Source organism: Sus scrofa, chromosome 2 (assembly GCF_000003025.6).
Source record: "Sus scrofa isolate TJ Tabasco breed Duroc chromosome 2, Sscrofa11.1, whole genome shotgun sequence".
Lineage (NCBI taxonomy): Eukaryota > Metazoa > Chordata > Mammalia > Artiodactyla > Suidae > Sus > Sus scrofa.
In genome coordinates, this window is record NC_010444.4 from 27330471 (window position 1) to 27356163 (window position 25693).

Here is a 25693-nt window from a genome sequence, read left to right on the forward strand (position 1 = left end):
CCTCTTTATGGCTCTGCTATTCTATCATGAAGGAGAATGATGTACAGTGTATCAGAACCTGATACCCTAAATATATATATATATATTTTTCATTAACAAGAATGAAATATTTATGCATGTTCTAATTCTACTCAGCTTTATTATTTTGATGGATGTGTGCCTTTTTGGTGCAGTATGGAAAACCTTTTCATCTCTCTTTAAATGGGGAGAGAATAAATCTATGTTATGTACATTAATAAATTCATTTAACAGTCAAAGTGATAGTAAAGTCAACTGAAGTCATCCAGACCCAAAATATTCATGAGCACGATGACCTAAAACTACAAAGTCATGCATAGAAGTGAAAAGGAACAAATGGTTCTTTACTTTCTGAGAATGTCAGAAGGATAGGAAAATGACACAACCCGTGCTGAGTTTCTATTGTGCATTAGGCAGGGGATACGCTCTTGTCAAGGTGCTATTCTTATACCCATTTTGCAGATGAAGAAACTGAGCCTCGGGGAGGTTAGATTTTTTTTTAACAAAAAAAAGGTCATTTCTCTGAAATCTACAATCTAAGTCAGCTCTGAATTGACGCACCTGAATGGAAGTGTGTGAGTGTGCATGTGTGTGTGCACATGCACGCACACACACACACACACGCACACACACACACGAAGTATTTGTCAGGGGGAATGAAGAAGTCAAAGGGTCTACACAATCTAAAAGCAGAAGGAATTATTTTCATGTGGAGCCAATGTTGAAAGGAGAAGGAATCCACTCAAAAAAGGTCTCAGCTTGTTTTTGTGGCTGTCAACATCAGCATTCATAACTGCTGTGAGTGGATGCAGGGGAGGGTCCAGCAGCTGCTGAGAGCTCACGCCCATCACACCCCCGGCCCCACATCCCACTCGGGTGCAGCCCATGGGGTGCCAGTGGTTGTGGCCCCTTTTCTGCACCTCTGACCTCATCGCTGCTGCTCTCCTCCATTGGGACCTCCTCGCCGGCTCTCAAACCCTCCCCCTCTACCTGGAACCTTGTCCCCAGGCATCCTCAGGTGGGCACCCAAAGGCTACTCTCTCAATATACTCCTCTCAACCTCCCAACAATTTACAATCACAGTCATTACCTCCTTGGCATCCCCTAGACCCTTCCCTGCTTAATTTTTCTCCATGGCACTTATTGGCATTAGCATCTAATGTATTATTTAGTTATACTGTCCGTTTAATCTGCCCCCCAGGAATGTAAGCTCCACGAGAGCAGAGGTTTTATAAGAATGAATATAAGCTTCGTTCACCGCTGCCTCTCCAGTGCCTAGAACAGTGCCAGGCACATAACAGGTGCCCCAAAAATATTTGTTGAAGAAATGAATGAGTTCCTTTCACCAAAGGGTCAGCCTATGACTTTCTTTCTTTCTTTCTTTTTTTTTTTTTCGGTCTTTTTAGGGCTGCGGCATGTGGAGGTTCCCAGGCTAGGGGTCGAATCGGAGCTACGGCTGCAGGTCTACACCACAGCCACAGCAACTCAGGATCTGAGCCACATCTTCGACCTATACCTCAGTTCACGGCAATGCCAGATCCTTAACCCACTGAGCAAAGCCAGGGATCAAACCCTCATCCTCATGGATACTAGTCGGATTCCTTTCCACTGCGCCACAATGGGAACTCCCCTATGGCTTTCTGTAAGTGACATTTTTAGAGAAATGTCCGATGGCCATTTGAGGTAAACCACTTCCTGCCCTGGTCTGCTTCTGCCCGGGGAGAATTTTCCCTCGCCATCAGCTGAATAACCTCTCTGAGGGGCCTCTCCCTCCAGATCCAGCAAATGGAACAGATGGAACCTCCCCTCAGGAATGCAGCCGCTTCTTTAGAAGTCACTGCAGGCCCATCACCCAGAAAGGATGTGGGTTAAATGGGCATTGCATGTTCTGTGGCCCCTGCCCTGCACATGTGCCCTGACCCAGCCACTGAGAAGGCACTGCAACACACAGCACATGACACTCTATTCAGAGCGACAAGGTGACTCTCCATTCAAAGTGCTGACCTCGGATTCACATCACAGGCTGATTTCAAACCTAGTAGGAGGAAAAAGAGATTTAAAACACCTCTGCGCCTCCCCTTCTTCACTGGCCTTGACAATAGCCTCACCTGATCCCAGGATGGAGGCGTTTCCAGGGGCTGCCCTCCAGCTCTACTTCCTCCCTAGGCACTCGAGTTTTCTCCAGGGTTTTAATTCTAACCTGTATCTACAACATTCTCAAAATCTGAAGTGTTAACTTTAACCTCTCTCCTGGGATCCAGGCTTGGAGTCCCAACAACACCCCTTAATAGCCTGTCGCCTGCACTCAACACGACCCAAACTGAATAAATTACCTTCTCGTCTCTCCAAACTTGTCTCTCATTTCATTAGCAACACTCTGAATCAAACAGGCTCTTAACCTTCAAATCACCTTTCCATCTTCATTCTCTCTCTCCTTGAGTCCCTCTACCTTACGGATAAAAGAGACATTCAGTCACCACTTACTATGTGCTTCATAGGTGCCCCAGGAGTATATTAAACCCTTCACACACAATAACCATCTCATTTGATCCTCCCAGTAGCTCTCCTAGGTCAGTGTTTTTTATATCACTGTTTTACAGATGAGGAAAATGAAGGTCAGAGAGGGTCATGCAATTGTTTCCTGTCTTATTGCAAAGGCTCTGCTCTCAACTGCTCTGTGGTGGTGCCTTCCAAACACGTGCCTCACTCAGGGCCTGGCAGAGGCATCTAGCGAAGGTGGGTTCTTTGCCTTCACAAGAATGGAGCCAGGCAGTAGCTGGGGCTGGATATTCAAAGAGGAATGAGATGTGTACCTGCTTTTAAAGTGCTCATGAGGGGGAGACAGAGAGAGAAAATAATTCATTTGCCCAATGTGCAAATAAGGGCAATGGGAGCCCCTGGACCTCGGGGAACTTGGGGGAGGGGTCATGCTTCAGGGGTCAGGGAAGGCTTCAGAGTTGTAGGGAATGTGAAGAATGAATCCTCCTGTGTGGCTGAAACACCAAGTCTGAAGGAGAGAAGAGAAGGCCATATATTCTAGGGAAGAAGCCTGGAGACCAGGGTGTGAAGGGACCTGAATGTTTGCTGAGCCGCTGATGGGAAAGGCTTGAAAGACCCACTTTAAGAAGCTTGGGAGTTCCCTGGTGGCCTAGTGGTTAAGGATTTGGTGTGGTCACTGCTGTGGCTTGGATTCAATCCCCAACCCTGGAACTTTCACATGCTATGGCTACAGCCAAAAAAAAAAAAAAAAGCCTATGGCTACTGATTTTTTTTTTTTTCCATTTTAGCTGCCCTATGGCATATGGAGTTCCCAGGCCAGGGATAAGATCTGGGCCATAGCTGCAACCTAAGCCACAGCTGCGGCAATGCTGGATCCTTAACTCACTGTGCTGGGCCGGTGATCGAACCTACAACCCAGCGCTCCGAAGACAGCACAGCCGTCTGTGCTGGCTGAGCAGAAGTGAGCTGGACCAACAACACGTGGGCTAGACCATCACCAGGGAAGTCACACTCACCCTGGATGAGGGCAGGACATGAGGAAGAGAGGAAAGCCATGAGACAGGGGTCAGGCGCCTATGGAGTGTGGACACCAACGAGACCAATGGGAGATGACCTTCCAGGCCCTGTACGCTCGGTGTGCTGCCAAATCTAACATTTCTACCACACGGGCTCACCTCTATCACCCTCCGCTCCCCTCCCTTTCTTTGTGGCCCTTATCTGGGTCCCCATGCCTGGGCCACCAGAAAAGCCTCCTCTTCAGTTCGGCATCCTCTCATCCTGGACGCTGACGATGACGGATTAACCTCCTAGGTAATGGGCACCTCCAACACCGCCACTCCCCGGCACAGACACCTTCAGTAGCTCCCACAGCCAGTCGCATTATGGGCAATCCCCTTCCTCTGCCAGCCAAGGGCTGAATCTCCCAAGCAATACTCATTTCTTTCTTTTCTCCCTTCCTTCCTTCCTACCTTCCTTCTTTCCTTTTCTTTTGCTTTTTAGGCATGCACCGGGCCTAGAGCATATGGAGATTCTCAGGCCAGGGGTTGAACTGGAGCTACAGCTGCCGGCCTACACCACAGCCACAGCCACATGGGATCGGAGCCGTGTGTGCAAATTACACCACAGCTCATGGCAACGACATGGAACTCCAGCAATACTGGGCGGGGCCAGGGATCGAACCCGCAACCTCATGGTTCCTAGTCGGATTCATTAACCACGGCACTACAACGGGCACTCCAATCTTCTCTGCTCCTTAAAGGCAGGCACCGGTGCTTGCCCACTTCTACGTGTCCTCCAGCACTGAACACAGCTCCTGTAAGACTCTACAAAGCTCGCTAAATCAAATGATCCTTAATTCCCTGGCAGACAAATACAACGTCAGCTATGGCGGTTTTTCTAGCTGTTCAGAAGACTATACTGGGAGGGAAAGTGGGTGGCACCTGGGGAAAAGCAACAATATCATCATCCTAATATCCAAAACATATCCCTTCCCCCAAACCTATCGCTTCAAACAAGGCAGGAAACAGCTGGTTGATTTAAAAACCTTTTAGAACACAGATATGTTTAGCTCTGGGTCCATTAACATGAGTTTGGGGAATCCCTTGGAAGGACGAGGAACACTTAATGGCATTAAAAATAATGAACGGAAAGACTGTCCCCTTACGGTCGGCTTGCAGAAGGACAACGTGATGCAGGGTCAAGGCCATCCTTTGGGAGTCAATGGTGCTCAGGATCTTGGCCGCTGCGGTCCCCAGCAAAGGCTTCCCATTGTAGAGGGTGTAGTAGGTCAGCTCCGCGGGGTCCTTGGGTCCCGGCACCCGCTGCATCTTTACCATCTTTCAGAAAAAGACAGGCCATGTTTACAGGGCATCGTCCATCAACCGTACAATCAGCCTGGCCACCAGCCGGCTCCCTCCCGACTCTGAAGCCTTCCGTGGCCAAGCAGACCCCACAGCGTGTATTTCAGACACCAACTTTCGCCTCCCTCCCTATCACCAACATCTCAAGAGGCTCTGCTATTGCCGGAGGGGGAGGGAGGAAGGAGAAAATGGTTTTGAAAATATAAACATCTGGAAAGAAGAGTTTGAGCCTGGAGAAGGAAACGCTGCAACGGTGATGTCTTCCAGCCTCCAGAGAACTCTGGCCTCATTTGAAAATAGGCCTCCACATTAATTCAGGGCATGTTAGGTTATTCTCAAACAAGATATCTAATTTCAAGTCCCTGAAATTGCCAGAGAGGGGGAAAAAAAAAAAATGAACATATATGTCTGCAATTCAAAAGATCTCTGAAAAAAGCCGTACCTGGAAACTCAAAACTCTTTTTCTAAAATAACCTTTGTTGCTTTTTCTCAGTGTACAAGTTATACATAATCACTAGAGAAAATGTGCAAATACAGAGAAGCAGGGAGAAATTCAATAAAAACGATTCTGTAATCCCTCTACCACAAGCTACTTACTATTACCCTTTTGGAGTATTCACTTCTATTCTTTTTTTCCATGAAATCCTTTTTATTTATTATTTTACAAAATTATTTATCATACTTTATACTATTATACATTGCCATTTTTACTTGCATCCATAATGGACTTAAAAATAACAAAAGCATAAATGCTAATTTCTTTCTTTCCTTTTAGGGCCGCACCCACGGTCTATGGAGGTTCCCAGGCTAGGGGTCGAATCGGAGCTGCAGCTGCTGGCCTATACCACAGCTCACGGCCACATAGGATCCATAACCCTCTGAGTGAGGCCAAGGATCAAACCCACGTCCTCATGGATACCAGTCAGGTTCGTCAACCACTGAGTCACGAGGGGATCTCCATAAATGCTAATTTCTACATGACATTCCAAGACATGCCTCATAAACTTACTTAGCCAATCCTTCATAGTTAAACACTTAAATTGTTACCCATTTTTCAGCTTTGTGACTAACAACTGATAATCATTACAAGGGCATAAAACATAAATTTTAATACCTACATAATGTTCTACTCTATGCACGCATCATAAACTTAACTAACCCTTCGTTTTTGAACATATATAGGTTGTTATCAACTTCTCACTAGTATAATGAACCACTGATAAACATTAGAGTACAGAATAGTATTTTCCTAAGTATATATTACAGATTGAGTTTCATAGCATATTATGTTACAATGATATATGGAATCTAAACTATGACACGAATGAACCTACCTATGAAATAGAAACAGACTCACAGACATAGAGGAGACCTGTGGTTGCCAAGCGGGAGGGGCTGGGGGGAGGGTGGAGTGGGGTTTAGGGTTAGCATATTCAAACTACTATATATAGAATGGATAAAAAAAACAAAGTCCTACTCTGGAGCACAGGGAACTCTATTTGATATCCTGATAAACCATTAGGGCAAAGAATATAAAAAAGAATATATATATGTAACTGAATCACTTTGCTATACAACAGAAATCGACAACATTGTAAATCCACTCTACTTCAATAAAATAAACAGAAATAAAAAGGGGAAAAAATGTTACAAAAATATGTGTAGCGATGCTGTCCATAATAGCCAAAACCCTCAACATTAAAAAGTTACTAACTGTAGGATGGATAAGTGAGTTACGGTGCACTCACACAACGAAATACTGTGGAGGAGTGAAAATGACCTATGGCTCTTTCTATCAATATGGGTGAAATCAAAAGCCCAATATGGAGCAAAAGAAACAAATTACAGAATACAGATTTCAAAAACAGGCAAAATCAGGAGTTCCTGTTGTGGTTCAGCAGACAGAAACCGGACTGGTATCCATGAGGATGCAGGTTTGACCCCTGGCCTCACTCAGTGGGTTAAGGATCCAGTGTTGCCGTGAGCTGTGGTGTAGGTTGCAGAGGTGGCTTGGATCCCATGCTGCTGTGGCTGTGGTGTAGACTGGCAGCTGCAGCTCCGATTTGACCCCGAGCCTAGGAACTTCTGTATGCCACATATGTGGCCTAAAAAAAAAGGAAAGAAAAGAAAAAAAACAGGTAAAACCAAATGATATACTGCTTAAGGGCACACATGAGGATGGTAAAAATCTATACTAAAAATACAGGCATTATTTAATACAAATTTCAGAAGCACATTCAGCTCTGATGGAAAGGAAGGGAGTAGGTATCACCAGAGGAGACACAAAAAAGGCCTCTGGGGTAAGGTAACAATAATGTTCTTACCTTTTGGGTATGTGGATTCCTTTTTATCAGCGTTCTCTAAACTCTACATATTTTTATACTCCTGTGTATATATGTTGACTATAACAATTACAACTTACTACAACCCAATTAAAAAAAAAAACAGTTAAAAAATATGACCAGGGACTTCTCTGGTGGTCTAGGGGCTGGGATTCAGTGCTTTTCCCACTGTGGCCTGGGTTCAATCCCTGGTCTGGGAACTGATATCCCACATCAAGACACTTGGCGCTGTGGCCAAACCAAACAAAACAAAACAAGACCAGACACTCCCAAAGGAAGATATTCGAAAAGCCAGTAAGCATATGAGGCAGTGGAATAACGGGCTCCATCCACATCTGGTTGGAGGGAGTGTCAGCCGTACACTCTGAGAAACAATCTGGCAGTTTCTCAGAGAATTAGCATACACCAACCCTATGAACCAGGAATTCCATCCCGCGTACCCAAGAGAAATGAAAGCAGGGCCATAGAAGACTCTTCACAGAAGCTTTGTTTATAATAACTAAAAACGGGGGAAAGCCTGGGTATCCATCAACAGAAGCATGGATAAACAAATTGTAGTATATTCATCTATGGGAATATTATTCAGCAATAAAACAGAAAAATCTACTGAATAACATGACAATACAGAATAATCTCAAAAACACAACACTGACTCGAAACCGCTTTATACAAAAGGGAATATGCTGTAGGATTCCTTTTTTTTTTTGTCTTTTTAGGAGGTTCCTAGGCTAGGGGTTAAACTGGAGCTGTAGCCACTGGCCTCTGCCAGAGCCACAGCAACGCCAGATCCGAGCCACGTCTGTGACCTACACCACAGCTCATGGCAACGCCAGATCCTTAACCCACTGAGTGAGGCCAGGAATCGAACCCACAACCTCGTGGCTCCTAGTTGAATTCGTTTCCGCTGTGCCACAATGGGAACTCCCTAGGATTCCATTTATATGAAGTTCTATAACACTCTGAAGTGATCAATGACATGGAGTATCAAATATAAAACAGTCACATAATAATTAGAGAACTGAGGTGGTGAGTGTATGGGTGTTTACGTCATGTTTTCACTTTTCTGTGAGTCTGAAAATGCTCATAATAAAATCTTGGAGAAATGCAGATATTACTATAAACAAAGTTCTTATTGGCATTTAAATGTAGAAGCCAGTATACTGAAGAAAGTTCAGGAGATTATTATTATTATTATTATTATTATTATTATTATTATTATTATTATTTACTTGCAGGTCTTTGGAGAGTCTCTGGTATGCCAACATGCCTTGGGAATCTTCGAGGAGGTTCTACAGGATGCAGCCTTGACCAAACTGCCCTGGCCAGAGAGCCTCTTTGCCTCTGGGCACCTTTTAGAACCATTTCCTGGTCACTCTCTGAGCAACACTGCTTTTGCCTTTTCATCTTTACGTTCACCTCTATCTCCTCAGAATGAACTTCCAGCAGGAAGGTTGGGACCCTCTAACAGGTTCTAAATTGCTCACATGCCCTCCAGAAAGGTCACGGCCGTTTCCTGTGTTTGGGAGAGTGCTCTTCACTGCATCCTCATCCGCACTGGACAGTACCGTTTTTACTGATCTTAGGTGGGTGAAAATAGTATAGTTAAAACTTGCATTACTTTGGAGTTCCCGTCGTGGCACAGTGGTTAACGAATCCGACTAGGAACCATGAGGTTACAGGTTCAATCCGCGGCCTTGCTCAGCAGGTTAAGGATCCGGTGTTGCCGTGAGCTGTGGTGTAGGTCTCAGATGTGGCTCAGATGCTGCGTTGCTGTGGCTGTGGTGTAGGCTGGTGGCTACTGCTCCGATTCGACCCCTAGCCTGGGAACCTCCATATGCTGCAGGAGTGGCCCTAGAAAAGGCAAAAAGACAAACAAACAACAACAACAAAAAACTTGCATTACTTTGATGACAAAGAGAGTTAAATGTTTGAAATTGCTTACTGGCCATATGCATACCTTTTTTGGCCTCAAATTTTAAATATCTCCACTAGAGAAGTATCTTTAGAGTCTCAACATCAAAATCGCCATATTCATGAAGGTGGCTTATCTCTTAAAATTATCTGAGCCCAGATGAAAGGCTTTTCTGGGTGAAGGATGGTGTAAGCTACGTAGCGTGAATTTTTCTGGGAAACTTGGGCAGAACTCAGGCGTGTGACTTCTGTCCCCACTGGGAGAAGAGGAAAGGAGAGGAAGAGCCTTCGTATAACCAGGTACGAAGTGAATGATGAGTCAAGTATCTGATCACATCACTCAGTTTCAGTTTAATAGCAACTTCTTCTCCCCAAGATTTCTCCAAGGATGATGTTAGAAGGTGATCTACAGCCTCAGTAAAGGATTAAGGATTTGCAGAAATCAACCCCTACTTCCTTCACTCAGGCTTTCCAGGCAACGCGAGGGGCCAAGCAGACAGAGTACTCAGAAAAAAAAAAAAAAAAAAAAAAAAAAAACGAGGAAAGAGTATCTCGCTGGGCTCTTGTAGACACTTAGAATGTGTTAGGTTTCTTAGGTTTCCAAATAACACCATGATTGCAGGGTGATTCTCCCCTTCAGCAGAGGCAAATCCCATTCGACTGTCTGGATCCCAGCGACTTCCTTTCTGCTTTTTGGAGACGTGCGAATTACAGCGCTGGCACACAGACCCCACAGAGGGGAAATCACAAACCTGACACCTGCAATTAACTATGCCTTTGCCTCATGCCAAGGCTGTCTCAGATCACAGACTTTTAGAACCAAAGCCACATCCCGCAGGACAAGAAGCCAAACTCAGACACTGTGAATGGGGGACCCGGAGTCTCCTTCAGGGGCGTGATGTTGATGTCCGCAGGGAAGTCCGTTCCAGAAGATGAGTTGTTTGTACTTCCAAGACGTCCTGGGGACATGATCTGCAGACAGTGGGATCATGTCTACAACTTCCTTTAAAACTCTGTCTTAGACAGTGTGATGCCACGCCTGTGGGTTTGGGTTAAGTCACACCCTAGAGGTGGCCAATTACCAATCGGGAGTTCATACCCCAGGGGCAGTTGGCTGGAGTCCAGTGAGGATGCCCACTTTCTAGATGCAATTTCCAGAAGCGCGTCTGTAATCTGACACTTTGCTCAGGAGGGCTTTGTCAGTTAGCCTAACAGATGCCAGAAATGGGTTCTCATTTGGTGAAATCAGGGGTGGTCAAGATACATGGATTGGCTAGAACATGGTAAAGAAGCTCCTGCTCTTACTTGAACTTGATAAAGAATCTAGAGAGGGAGTTCCTGTCGTGGCACAGTGGTTAACGAACCCAACTAGGAACCATGAGGTTGTGGGTTCGATCCCTGGCCTCGATCAGTGGATTAAGGATCTGGTGTTGCCGTGAGCTGTGGTGTAGGTTGCAGATTTGACTCAGATCCCAAGTTGCTGTGGCTCTGGCATAGGCTGGTGGCTACAGCTCCGATTGGACCCCTAGCCTGGGAACCTCCATATACCGCAGGTGCGGCCCTAGAAAAGACAAAAAAAAAAAAAAAAAAAAGAAGAAGAAGAATCTAGAAAGCCTTAGAGCCTCTACCTTTGGGACAGTCACTGTCTCTGGGCAGTTCCCTCTGAGGCGGATGGAGATGAGTTGATGCTTGTAATTATTTGAGAGGTGCAAGGAACTAACAGGGCGTGGGAGAGGACTAACAAGGGGTGCATTATGAAGCCAGCCACCAGAGTGGGAAACCGAAGCTTAATTCTGTGGGAAAGCTCTGGCAAGGATCCAAAAGCACACATTCCAGAAGTCTCCTAGCCAAGAAGCAAGAGAGCTGTGGTATTTCTACTCCCACCACCAGTGACTTCCCAGGCACTTCCAGCCATCCACGGCTGCCAGCAAAGTGGGTTCCGGCATCTCAGGAGCAGCCCTTCAATAAAGAAGTGACTGTTGGACGTCCATGGGCATTCCCAGAAATGGGAAGGGGGTTTGGGCAGGGCAGCAGAAGTGTCTGCTACAGCCCCCTACCCTAAATCCCCATATAGTCCTGTGCCCGTTATAAACTTGGAAGGCGCTATGGGTTGAAACAGACTCAACAAAGCTAACAACTCTACACCTGGAAGGCTCATTGGTGTATCTGCTGTTCCCAGTGGCAGTGGTGAGAGGCCTGAACGCTGGGACTTCATCCAGCCTCCAGAAGAAGGTGGGGGGGGGAGTTGGCTCTTGCTTCCTAATAACTTTTTGTTTAATGAATACATGCATGTAACTTTTTGGGTAATTTATACGTGCACATGGGCAGCATTTATTCTGAAACCCCCTTACCCTACAGTCCAGTAGTGAGACAGTCAGGAGAGGAGCTCTCACCCCTCTTTATGATTTTAATGATTATGACCATCGACCCCCCAAACCTAAGAGCCGTGTGCACTGCTGGCCTCATCAGCTTGCAGTTTGAGCGTTCCTTGGTGCTCGGTGTGGTTTACTTAGGCCCAGGAAGCTTGTGCCCACACATTTCTTTCTTTCTTTTTTTTTTTTTGGCTTTTTGCCTTTTCTAGGGCCTCACCCTCAGCACATGGAGGTTCCCAGGCTAGGGGTCTAATTGGAGCAACAGCTGCCAGAGCCACAGCAACGCGGGATCTGAGCCATGTCTGCGACCTACACCACAGCTCACGGCAACGCTGGATCCTTAACCCACTGAGCAAGGCCAGGGATCAAACCCACACCTCATGGTTCCTAGTCAGATTCGTTAACCACTGAGCCACAACGGGAACTCCCCCACACATTTCTTATAAGCACCCCCTACCCTCTATAGCTTCGCACATACCCACCTGCACGGTGTAGCTGCCCAGGGTGGTGGCCCGTTTAAACCTCCGGCCTTGTTGCTGGGACATCATGAACAGCTGGGCCAGGCGCTGCTCCATGACACGGGCAAAGCTCTGGTTGTGCAGGCCCATCAGGGAATTGTCCACACCCTGCAGCACTGTGGATGCAGAAGGCAGAGGGGCGGATCAGAGGGGAGATGCCTTGCTGACTCAGAAACTACCACAACCACCCAGGTTTGGCCATCTTGACCTTACTCTGGGCTACAGCTTTGATCCCTTGCCCAGCACAGTGGGTTAAGGATCTGGTGCTGCTGCAGCTGCGAATCAAGTCATGACTGCAGCTCGGATCAGCTCAGATCTGACCCTTGGCCTGGGAATGCCGTATACCACAGGGAGGTCAAAAATGGGAAAAAAAAAATGTTAAAAACAATTTACATTTTCTTAGATGAAAACTTACATGGGTTGGGAATGTAATACAAGAATTTTCACTTAGTAGAGTTTGTTCCCTACAGTCCAGGCAAAACCCATCAATACCACCCGTCTACTGGGATGTTGAAATAGCTTGGGTATAAAGATCGTGTTGTTATGGTCGCATTTTAACAGGGTCAGAACAAGCAACGGATGACAAGAAGACACAGAGAAGGATGTTTAAACGGATCAAGAGAAAAATAAAACCCACAGCTGAGTCTCCGAAATTCCTTCTTTGAAGCCACACATGCTAAATAATCCCCATGGAGGGTATACAGCAGCCTTCTTTCCAGGGCCCTCATGAGGGACTCCCAGCTCATCTGTCAGCAGAACTATACACAAAGGGAGTTCCCACTGCAGCTCAGCAGAAATGAACCCGACTAGTATCCATGAGGATGTGGGTTCAATCCCTGGCCCCACTCAGTGGGTTAAGGATCTGGCATTGCTGTGAGCTGTGGTGTCAGTCGCAGACACGGCTCGGATCTGGCATTGCTATGGCTGTGGTGTAGACTGGCAGCTGCAGCGCCAATCTACCCCCACCCCCCCAGCCCAGGAACTTCCATGTGTCATTAGTGCGGCCCTAAAAAGCAAAAGCAAAAACAAAAACAAAAAACCAACCAACCAACCAAAGATAAAATTTCCCTGCACTTCCCACTGTGGCTGGTCCCAGAGAAGCCCCCCTGGAACTCCCCTGACCTGACACTGTGTCAGCTGAGGAAGGGCCCACCGGCCTCCTGACCCCAGAAAGAGAACCCATAAAAATGACAGTGCCAGCTGCTAAAGGATTACTTCTATGCTGGCCTCTCCTGACCTGTGGATAGAGAGAGAGAGGGGACATAGGACAGTGCAAGTTACAGTGTCACCATGAGTCACTTTCTAAGAATCCCAGTGGCGATTCAAGGGCAGACATGGAAGAAGAGAAGGGTCCAAGTCTCCAGGGGATGAAGACATCCTGGAAACAGACAGTCGTGACAGATGCACACGCTGTGAATGTACATCAGGTCACTGAACTGTACAACTAAAAATGCTTAAAATGGGAGTTCCCATCATGGCTCAGTGGTTAACGAACCTGGCTAGTATCCATGAGGATGTGGGTTCTATCCTTGGTCTAACTCAGTGGGTTAAGGATCCAGCATTGCCGTGAGTTGCAGTGTGGCTGTGGTGTGGGCCAGTGGCTACAGCTCCAATTCAACCTCTAGCCTGGGAACCTCCACATGTCCCAGGTGTGGCCCTAAAAAGACAAAAAAAAAAAAAAAAAAAAAAAAAAAAGAATAAAAAAATGCTTAGAATGGTAAATCCCATGTTATGTGTTCTTTACCACAATTTGAAAAATTAAGAGGGAAAAAAATCCCTCCAGGGAAGTGCAGGAGGCCATGAGAACCTCCCATAGAGTCACATGGAACCCACAACTGGACCGCTCCCATGTGCCTCCACTTGGGAGGATTAAAGGATTACTTCTATCCTGGCCTCTCCTGACCCATGGACAGAGAGAGAGAGAGGGGACACAGGACAGTCCAAGTTACAGTGTCATCATGGGTCACTTTCTAAGAATCCCAGTGACGATTCAAGGGCAGACATGGAAGAAGAGAAGGGTCCAGGTTTATGCCTCTGTCTTTATTTCACTCACCAAAGTCAAAACATCCCAGACCCAGCAATCAGAGGGTTTCTTCTGGTCTCAACGCTGCTACTTACCAAACCTACTGTGTCCTTTAGCAGGGCAGCTCAGGCCCTCTGGGTGTCACACCTCACCTTTGGAACCAGGAGAAGACATGAGCTGTGCACTTGGATTCTTTTGGCTCCAAGTGTGTGGGATTCAATCCAAATAACACACCTTAGCTTGGGTCCAGGGGACTGAACCCGACCTGATCTTTGGACTCTCCAGAGGCAGCTGGCTGGGTTTGAATCCTGACGCCCCCTTATTGTGTGTTCTCTGACAAGTTGCTTAGTTGCTCTGGGTCCCACCTCCTCATCTGAAAATACAGCTATCATCATCTACTCCTGATTGTATGTTGGGAAGCACAGAATACTTTATATAAAAATGCTTCCAGCCTCGTGCTATGAAGCACTTGAGAGGAGGCCCATAAACAGTAGCTGTTGTTGCTCAAAGGTGCCTCCTGCTTTGCTAGACACACCCTCAGCGAAGGATGGAATCACATGGAAAACACAGAGCTGTGTTCCGGGACTGGAGCGCCTCGCCTTTCCACTGAGAAGCATGGCAGGTCTCAGGCTCCTGGCCCTCTCTGCCCACCTGGCAGACAGTGGAAAGAGGAGGGTGCCCACAGCGACACAAAAGCAGCGGAGGGGGCTGGGATCCTGGTACGAGGGCTCTGGAGGACATCAGCACATCAGCTAGGATGGCCACCCACCCTTGACCACCACTGACTCAGCCCAGAGGAGGCGTGCAAGTCCCAGCTGGGTTCAAGGGAGCTTTCTCCGTAAGATTCAATGGCTGTCACATCACCGGTCTCTTATTCCTTCTTGGTTTACAACAGCACTGAGCTCTACGAGTCCAAAGATCAGGTCAGGTTCAGTCCCCTGGACCCAGGCTAAGGTATGCTATTTAGATTGAATCCCACACACTTGGAGCCAAAAGAATCCAAGTGCACAGCTCATGTCTTCTCCTGGTTCCAAAGGTGAGGTGTGACACCCAGAGGGCCTGAGCTGCCCTGCTAAAGGACACAGTAGGTTTGGTAAGTAGCAGCGTTGAGACCAGAAGAAACCCTCTGATTGCTGGGTCCGGGATATTTTGACTTTGGTGAGTGAAATAAAGACAGAGGCATAAACCTGACGGGTTTTCACTTCTGTCAGGCAGGAATATTACATCTGGGTGTCTCTCCTCCACCTCACTTATACACCTTTACTGCAGAATCCATGACAGCAGGGTGGGCCCTGGGCTGTTCTCTGTAAAGAGGGGCTGCAGGAATCACCCCAAGCCAGTGATTCTCCACCAAAGAGGGTCCTGCACTCAGGGAGAGAAGTGGAGAGTGTGCAAAAACAAATGGAATATAAGTTGAGTTGGAAAACAGATGGAAACATGTCAAGCTTTTATAATACAAATTACAGGAAGAAAAGTCGCTTCAAATCCTCTTGGCTGTTAGCAACGTGCAGAAGAAAGCAGGCCCAGGATGCATGTCTGGGCAGAGTGGTTACTTGAGGGACTGTGGGTTCCAACAGGTTGAACAAAGCCCTCTTCATCTCTCAGTTCCCCATCTCCTACCCCCTCTGGAAATGATGATAAAAGTTGGTGGTGGCCCCCCATGGGTCTAGGAGGCGGTCATGAGCCAAAGAGAAGGAAGGAGGGTTATCCTGAGCCTGGATCTGCCCCTTCTCTCCATCACTGGTGCGAATCAGTGGATCCAATCAGGTCCAAACACGGTGATGGGGACCGCTGGGTATTCGGATTACCAACAGCAGCAACAGTGAAAACAAGTGAGGGGTGCATGGGGGAGTGGGCAGGAGGGGGTCAAGTCCCAGGAGAATCCTGAAAACAAGACCAGGTATGGAGTTTTTTACACCATACTTTTTTTTTTCTTTTTTTTCAATGTAACTAAAATAGAGGCAAAGCAAGACCCAGGTACTCGAGGAAAGGCTGGGACAGGAGGCTGTCAAGGACAGGAGGTCTTACTATTTTGAATGCAAATCTTAAAGTTAAGAGAAGGGGGGAGACGTCTGCAGGTGGAAAAGCAGCGTTCCCTGGGCAGGAAACGTGATACTGTAAATGTTACATAACCTGCTGGCTTCAAAAATGCATTGCTGGGTGAGCCTTGTCTCTTGTGGGCCTAAACTCGGGTGGGTGGTCTTTTTGTGTGTGTTTGTTTTTTTCCTTTTAAAACACATTTCTTTAGTGGGCTTTCTTAGCAGGTAGAATAATCTCTCCCAATCCATGGCCTTGCAGAGGAGAAAGAAAGGCAATTTTCTGCAGTTCAGGAGAGGTGTGCAGCAGGCTTCATCAAGGGCCTTAGTTAGCATTCTAGGCAGCAGCCTGTCTGCTGCTTGTTTGGGGCAGTGAGGGAGGGAGGACAAAGGGAAGAGAAGAGAGAGGCTTGAGTGGGCCTGCGTGTCCAGACACATCTTGCAGGACTTGCGAAGTCTCCCTCCCTCCTTGTTAGGGGCTGAAAATGCATCCTCCCACCACTCATATGTTGAAGCCTTAACCCCACCCCCCACCCCCGGACCTCAGAATGTGACTGTATTTGGACATAGGGCCTTTAAAGAGGTAATTAAGATGGAGTTTCCGTCGTGGCGCAGCGGAAACAAATCCAACTAGGAACCATGGGGTTGCGGGTTCAATCCCTGGCCTCACTCAGTGGGTTGAGGATCCTGCATTGCTGTGAGCTGTGGTGTAGGTCGAAGACGTGGCTCGGATCTGGCGTTGTTGTGGCTGTGGCGTACTCGACAGCTCCGATTAGGCCCCCTAGCCTGGAAACCTCCCTATGCCTCGGTTCCGGCCCTAAAAAAAACAAAAGACAGAAAAAAAAAAAGAAGATAAAGTGAGGTCATTAGGATAAGGCCTAATCCTATAGACAGTGTCCCACAAGAAGGGGAAATGAAGGCCCAGGGGGGAGATGGCCATCGACAAGTCAGGGAGAGAGACCTCAGAAGCAAACAACCCTGCTGACATGTTGATATTGAACTTGCAGCCTGGAGAGGCCTGAGAAAATAAATTCCTGTTGTTGAAGCCCCCCAGCCTGGGGTGCTTTGTAACGGCAGCTCTAACAGACCGACACCCTCCTGTCCCTCCCGTTTCCAGCTCAGCAGGTCACTTTGCCTCCTACAAGCAGCTGTCCTCTCTTTCTGCTCCTTGCTTCTCCAATTTTCACAGCTACTGTCTGGCTTTTGAAAAGCACAAACAAGAACTTTTTTTGCTGTTTCATAAATCTCAGCTGGGAAATGTCAAGGGGAAAAAAAAAGGAAAATGCCACCCAAACACCCTTCTACTTCCATCCACCCTCAGTGTCAGGACATGCCCTGGTGCCACCAGGATTAGTGTGGGTGTGCCCGGGGAGGGAGAAAAGTGCATGCCTGGCATTCCTCTGACTCTCGTTTGGGTTTTGTAGGGCAGTACAGAAAGGCCTGTGATCTTTAAACAGATAGACAACCAGGCACATGGACAAGCCCTGACATCCACAGCTTAATGCTATACCTCTTGCTGGGTACCCAGTTCTGCAAAGAGGAGGCATCTGGGTGGGACTGTCAAGGCAGCTGTTTTGAGTTGGTTATTTAACCCTCATCTTCAGTGTGAAGTCTTTTCATATCTCAGCTTACTCCCCCTACTTCTGGTCCTAGGGAAGTAACTCCTTGGCTTATAAGACAGGACCCAAGAAAAGACACAATCCTACCACTGAATGAGTTTTAAAAATAAACCAACCTGGGGACTTCTCGTTGTGGCTCAGTGGTTAACGAATCCAACTAGGAACCATGAAGTCAGAGGTTCAATCCCTGGCCTTGCTCAGAGGGTTAAGGATCCGGCGTTGCCGTGAGCTGTGGTGTAGGTTGCAGACACGGCTTGGATCCCGTGTTGCTGTTGCTCTGGTGTAGGCTGGCGGCTACAGCTCCGATTAGACCCCTAGCCTGGGAACCTCCATATGCCATGGGAGTGGCCCTAGAAAAGGCAAAAAAGACAAATAAAATAAAATAAAATAAAAAATAAAACTAACCTGATAGCGTGAAAAAGGAAGCGAAAGAAGAGATTACCTGTAATTACCCAATAGTCTCTGGTTGTTTCCGATATATCAAGGTTGGGATATTCCAGCGCTGAAACAAACAAGAAACACATCAAATTACTTTCACAGGTTCTGTATGTAAATCCTGCTTTGTCATTCTTGGGAGCTCTAGGACATACAGGTCGAAACTATCTGGCTGCTCAGAAAACTACAATACTCAGGAAAGGGCTAACTTTCAGAAGCAGAGTTTTCTAAGGCTTTTGGGTTTCTGCTTTCAGTTTCTCCATCAAAACCTTCTTAAGTGAAACACTTGAACTGTCAAGACCTACAGCTAGAACATGTCTTAACTAAAGCTTTCGCTTGAAAAGTTACCCAACCATCACTATCATTTTTAGGAATGACTATATCTTGAATGAATTTTTCTAATGTCAAGAACTAAGTTTAGTGGCCAACAGTCCCATTTTTTTATTTACTGGTAGGTGACCATCAGAGTTAATACACGTAAGGGCCTTAGTGCAGTACCTGGCACACAATAAGTACTCCGTAAGTCATAGTCGTGTTATTATTACTATTCTCAGAATATCAAGATGATGAAAGAAAACAAATTCTTCACAGGTTGCCAGGCAACATAATGCCACTTTTTATATCATCTTTTCCATAAAGTCCAGAGTCATCTTTCCTTAATACATGGAAATTCACAAAAGCAAGCCATGATACAAACATTTAAAAAAAATTCCAAGTGGCTACATGTGCTAGTAAGTACATTCACGGACATCATCTGACTTATTTACAATATAAAAAGCAACCACAGACGGAAATAGAAACAATTTTGCTGATATATGTTTAAAAACAACCTTTGCCCAGTTACCTTGAGAAATGTACCAATGATTAAATTGAAGTGCACAGATTTTTACTTCCTTTGGCTACCAAGGAAGTGTTTGGGTACAAAATGTAGGCTGCATCGTCTTCAAAGACTATGCCTGCTGCATAGGAATGAGGATTATGTAACCGGAGCCTTAGAGGAAGATGAGGCCGCAAGCCCATGGGAACTTTATCAAGTGAATGATGCTGAGTGCACATGAGCGGCATTATGATGTCTATAGCAGGGCAAGGGCTGAAGGCTCGGGAACATCTGCTGATGGCAGAAGTGGGGGAAACCATAGCAACCCAGACTGCCATGAAGACGGATGCTCATCAGGCAGTATTACCAGCTCAGAAGGCAGACAGCTTGGGTTCAAACCCCAAATTCCATGTCTTACTAGCTGTGTCAGAGCAGGCACCTTGCTTCAATTTTCTCATCTGAAAAATGGGGCTAATTTCGCACCTACCTTGTAGGGTGGTTGTGAGGATTAAATGAGATACGAGCTAAGCGAAGGGTAGAAGCACCGTGCTAGTGCTTTTTTCCATGTGCAATAAACTTTTCATCAATTAAATCCCCTTTTATCACATATGTCAGTTGTGATAAACTCTTTATGACCAACGAGTTAGCATGTGGCCTGGCCCCGAGGTTTGCTAAACAGACGAGGCCCCGGAGACGATGGCAGCGTCCCTGCAGGACGGGGACATACTCACGTTCAGCAATGGTGAGCGGCGGATAGGTGAGGTAGAACCCCACCAGCTCAGCTGAGAGCTGGCGGAGGAGGCTGCTGGCCACCGTGCCGTTGAGGAAGGAGCTCCGATTGCCCACCACGTACACCAAGGTGACGGTCTGGGAGGCGTTGGACGTGCTCACCATCTGAATGGACACAGGAGGAAAGGGGAGGGAGACATGCCAAGTAAGATGAGGGTCTGTTTCATGGAGGCCGTGGGGAGGAAGGTTAAGCGGAAGTCGAGGGCAGGAATGAGAGGGAGGTGGGAAGAGAGCAAGGAGGAGACAAGAATAACAACAGTGGTCACTTAACGGATGTGCCAGGCATCGTGCGAAGGGCACGTCATCTCATTCAATCCTCACCGCAACCCCAGGAGGCACAGCCTGTTATGATTCCCTTTTACAGAGGAGGAAAGTGAAGCCCAGCATGATCAAGGGACGTGCCCAAGGTCACACAGCTAAGAAGGGACAGGGCCAGGATTCAAACCCAGGTATCCTGGCTTCAGGGTTTTGTGGGGTTTTTTGGTTTTGTTTTTATGGTTTTTTTTTTTTTTTTTTTTGTCTTTTTGCCTTTTCTGGGGCTACTTCCGTGGCATACGGAGGTTCCCAGGTTAGGGGTCTAATCGGAGCTGTAGCCACTGGCCTATGCCAGAGCCACAGCAATGTAGGATCCGAGCTGCATCTGCAACCTACACCACAGGTCACAGCAACGCTGGATCCTTAACCCACTGAGCAAGGCCAGGGATCAAACCCGCAACCTCATGGTTCCTAGTCGGATTCGTTAACCACTGTGCCATGATGGGAACTCCCAGGTTTTTTTTTTGGTTTTGGTTTTGGTTTTTCTGTCTTTCTAGGGATGCACCTATGGCATGTGGAGGTTCCCGGTCTGGGGTCTAATCGAAGCTGTAGCCGCCACAGCCACAGCCACACCGGATCAAGGCCAGGAATCGAACCTGCAACCTCATGGTTCCTAGTCAGGTTCGTTTCTGCTGCGCCACGACGGGAACTCCCCCTGCCTTCAGGTTTTAACCGCTGGTTGTATCTTTTCCAGGGCTAAACAGCCTCAGGCTACTTTTATGGTTCTAACAATACACAACAGAACATAGGAAGGTAAATTTAAGGAAGGCTCAGCTACTCAGACAAAGAAAACCTGAGTCGAACTTTTGGGGAATTTTAAAGGTGAAAGGATGAGGGATGCACACAGTCGATCACCAGCCTAGTAATGGACAAGGTGACCGAACCTGATGACACAGGGAGATCAGAAATAGAACACAGCTTCTTTAGAGAGCAATTCCATTTCCTTGTGGTCTATGAATTCCACATAGGATATGTTAATATTACTATGAGATGGGTGGTTTTCTTCTCAAATTTTGTCTAAGTCAGTTTTTCAGTTGGGAGAAAATGAGATTTTTAGGGGTTGATGTATACACAAAAATATCCCACAGATGAGATTTGAAAAACAGATGGGGTAGGCAGGCACGCAGAGGCTTTGTTGGCGTCTGGGCTGGGTACCTGACCCTTCTCTCTCCAGATCCACTTGCCAGCCCACGCTCATCCTACTGAGCGCCCCCAGAGGCAGACCCTTGTGGACCACCTCAAAGGCTCCTTGGGCCCCTGGCATCAGTCTCAGGGAGCTCAGGGGGACATGGGAAAGAAGTGGGGAGTGAGATCGGAGGGCTGGCGTGAGGGACTCTGGCTGGTGGGGTCACAGATCTTTCTGGGCAGCTCTGGCCTCATGCTTCCCACAGCAGCTCCCTCCTCCGACCTCATCAACCCCAATTGTCACTGCCTTGGAAGCTGCACTGTCCCTGTGGTTTCCCTAGAGCCCGCCTGTACTTTGCAAAGTCCCTTTCATTGGACTTGCCTCAAATTACCTTCATTTGAATGTGTCCTCACTTCTTGCTGGGAGCTGACTGATACCAGGCTGTCCCAGAGCTTTGTGTACTCAGACATAAATATCGCTGCAACTTTCTTTTCCTTTCCTTTCCTTTTTTTTTTTTTTTTTTCATGGAAGTTTCGGGGCTAGGGGTTGAAGCGGAGCTGCAGCTGCAGGCCTGCGGCACAGCCATAGCAACACAGCTCGTGGCAATGCTAAGTCCTTCACCCATTGAGCGAGGACAGGGATTGAACCTGTGTTCTCATGGACACTACCTGGGTTCTTAACCCACTGAGCCACAACGGGAATCCTCACTGCAACTTTCCTTTTAAACCTTACTTTGAAGAAGACTGTCAAGAGTAGCTTCTTCACATTATTTCTGACTTTTTCCTATGAGTGGAAGTTCCTTCTAAACTCCCTAACGCAGAGCCCAGAGTTCCAAGATCAACAATATACAGTCAACATTTCTGGTCAACTCCTACTTCCTCTTTGGAAATATTTTCGGAATGTGGTTTAGCCACAGGTATTCACACCTCTTTCCCCGAGGTACCAAAAAGAACGGCACTTCTTGCTGAATAATTCAAAAGATCTCGCCACAGTGTTACCCCAAAAAGATTAACTAAAATAACTTTGCAACCTTTATTTCTATTGTGAACATTCTATTTTTTGCTTTTCAACAAAAACTAAATCTCATTGGATCCCAAAGAGCTTTGTAGTATGGTACCTCTGCTCATGCTATACTTGACCAGGTAAGTTATAAGTTATACAGTTTCTAGCTGTTTGTTTATTTGTTTGTTGCATTTTAGGGCCACACCCCTGGCATATGGAAGTTCCCAGGCTAGGGGTCAGATCGGAGCTACAGCTGCCGGCCTACACCACAGCCACAGCAACGCAGGATCCAAGCCTCATCTTCGACCTACACCTTGGCTCAGGGCAATGCTGGATCCCTGACCCACTGAGCAAAGCCAGGGATTGAATCAGAGTCCTCATGGATACTAGTTGGGTTTGTTACTGCTGAGCCACAACGGGAACTCCTTCCTCCCTCCTTTTTTTTAAGGGCCGCAGCTGTGGCATCTGAATGTTCCCAGGCTAGGGGTCGAATCAGAGCTGCAGCTGCCAGCCTACACCACAGCCACAGTAACAGGGCATCTGAGCCCCATCTGCGACCTACACCACAGCTCATGGAAACACCGGATCCTTAACCCCCTGAGCAAGGCCAGGGATCGAACCCGTTCCTCATGGATGCTAGTTGGGTTTCTTAACCACTGAGCCACGATGGGAACTCTGTTATTCTCTATATTTAAAAAAAAAATAATAGCCATCCTAATAGCTGTGACGTGGTATTTCGTGGTTTCTATTTGCATTTCCCTAGTGATTAGTCCTGCTGAGTATCATGTATGTGCTTATTGATTACATAAAGAAGAAATGTCTATTCAAGTCCTTTGCCCATTTCTTAATTGAGTTGTTTGGTTTTTTGGTTCTTGAGTTGTAGGAGTTCTTTATGTATTCTAAATATTAACCCCTTAGAGATATATGACTTGCAAATATTTCCTCCCATTCTGTGGAGTGCCTTTTGATTATGTCCTTTGATTCACAAAAGTTTCCAATTTTGATGAAGTCCAACTTATCTATTTTTTCTTTTGTTGCTTATGCTTTTGGTATCATAGCCAACAAATCATTGTCAAATCCAGCGTCATGAAGCTTTTCTCCTAAGCATTCTATAATTTTAGCTCCTACATTTAGGTCTGTGATCTGTTTTGAGTTAGTTTTTGCATATGGTGTTAGGTAAAGATCCAACTTCATTCTTTTGCTTGTGGATATCCATTTTTCTTCATACCATTGGTTGAAAAGACCATTCCTCCCCCTACTGAATGATTTTGTCAAAAATAATTTGACCATAAATAAACATAAGGATTTATTTCTAAGCTCTCTATTTTGTTCCATGGGTCTATATGTCTGTCTTCATGCTACTACCACACAGTTTTGATTATGATAGCTTTGTACTAAGTTTTGAAATCAGGAAGTGTGACTTTATTCTCCTCTTACAAGATTGTTTTGGCTATTTGGGGTTCCTTGAGATTTCATGTGAATTTTAGGGTGGATTTTTCTGTTTCTGCAAAAAAAAGTCACTGCAAATTTGATAGAGACTGCACTGAATCTCAGAGTTCCCGTCATGGTGCAGCAGAAAAGAATCTGACTAGGAACCATGAGGTTGCACTGGATCTATGGATCATTCTTGGTAGTACTGGCAACATAACAATAATAAATCTTGTAATTCATGAGCACAGAATGTCTTTCCATTTATTTGTGTTTTCATTAATATACTCATTTTTTGTATCTAAGAAAAGTCTGACCATTCCTGAAGGTTGCTTAACAACAACTGTGTAAAAAAGAAGAGGTTCACAGACCTGAAACCAAGATCATGCCACTGCTCCCTGAAAGTCATGCCCTGTCCCCCAGCAGAAGCAGCCCCTGCAGGGAACACTGTCCCATCACCCCTTTACTCTTAGACTACTGTGGCTTCTGATCTCATCTCTTACGGATTCATTTAGCTAAGTAGAACTAATAATGCTGATGGAACGGAAAGCTGTAGTTTTCATTCCTAGTATCTGTTCTCCCTTCTTCTATTCCAGCCCCACAATTTTCCTGATAGGAGGGAAAAACACCTCTTCCCTCCTATAAGTTCATGAGCTTTGGTGGGGTTGCCCCACCCAGGTTCCAGAAATGGGCATCTGAGCCAGACTTCTTTGACTGGGACATGTCATATCCTTACCACAGTTTCTGGTCCAGAAATAGGTATATGATCCAAGAGGGTTCAATGAAAATGAATCCCAGGACTTTGACTGGAATGACACCAAAAAGGCACTCTGGTTCCATGAGACTGTGTGCAATAAGAATGAGGCAAACCTGGAGGTGCCAGAGGCCTTGGGATGATGTCAACCCAGGGCGAGGCAAGCTAAGAGATGAAGAGAGAACATCATGAAGAAATCATGGGAGTTCCCATTGTGGCTCAGTGGAAACGAATCTGATTAGCATCCATGAGGACACAGATTCGATCCCTGGCCTCACTCAGTGGGTTAAGGATCTGATGTTGCCATGAGCTGTGGTGTAGGTTGCAGGTGTGGCTCAGACCTGGTGTTACTATGGCTGTGGTGTAGGCCAGCAGCCACAGCTCTGATTCAATCCCTAGCCTGGGAAACTCCATATGCCGCAGGTGCGGCCCTAAAATAAAAGACAAAAAAAAAAAAAAAAAAAAGGAAAAGAAAAAGAAAAGAAACAAAGAATTCATGTAAGCACCTGGATCCAACAGTTTCTGAAGTAAATAAGCTGTGAAGCTATCAGTTACATGAGCCAATCACTTCCTCTTTTTGCATAAGCCTTGTGAGCTTGGATTCGGTTACTTACAATCAGAAAGTCCTAATGAAGTCTACTCTAACCTAGCCCCTAATATCAATGCTATACAAGTAAAAAACAATGGGTCACTTTTTCAATGACTCTCTGGACAAATTAAATGTTTACATGGTCTTATTATACAAAATATCCAAGGTGCCCCACAAATTATATTTAATACAATAAAATGGAAAGCTGTAAATTACAAAACCAGGTCCCAGGACAACAAATCGAAGACAACCACAGGGGATGGTTAGCATGCAGTTATCTATGCATGATAGAGAGCCTAGAGTGTTACTAAATCCACACAACAACTTTGGCTCTGGGCTTCCTGTCAGCCAAGGCAAAAAGTGACATGGGGTTAATAAAACAATTCATCCAATTATCCAAAGAGCTGTTGATACATTTAAGAGCACTCAAATCTATTTAGATGTAATTTTTGAATCGGCTGTTGTAGTCTTTTCCAAGGAAGCTTTGTTACTTGCTTTATAAGGTTTCATCTCATGGCCCATGACTATCATACAACAACACAAGAGAGGCTTCTTAAGGCCAAGGGCAGCTTATTTATCTTGGTGTCCCTTCTAGTGCCTGATAAAGAGCAGGTGCTCGATAAGTCTATGCCTCCTGAACACAATTAGAGGATGTTCTGCTGCCCAAGCTCCAATAAGACTCCTGTACCTATGAGGATCACAAACCCAGTCGGAGAGAAAACGGCTCCCACAAAGGAGCT

At 46.3% G+C, this 25693-nt stretch overlaps 1 protein-coding gene across 3 annotated transcripts in view; it reads right to left on the reverse strand.

Moving 5' to 3' along the window:
• The window catches only part of KIAA1549L (KIAA1549 like), a 129196-nt gene that overhangs the window by 92825 nt on the left and 10678 nt on the right, over window positions 1-25693 (reverse strand). For all 3 annotated transcript variants that reach the window (XM_021083199.1, XM_013994444.2, XM_021083200.1), the window contains exons 6-9: window positions 19682-19844; window positions 18141-18200; window positions 11985-12136; window positions 4682-4853 (exon numbers count right to left, since the gene is read on the reverse strand). In XM_021083199.1, coding sequence (XP_020938858.1) covers window positions 4682-4853; window positions 11985-12136; window positions 18141-18200; window positions 19682-19844 — 547 coding nt within the window. The remainder of the gene's footprint in view (window positions 1-4681; window positions 4854-11984; window positions 12137-18140; window positions 18201-19681; window positions 19845-25693) is intronic.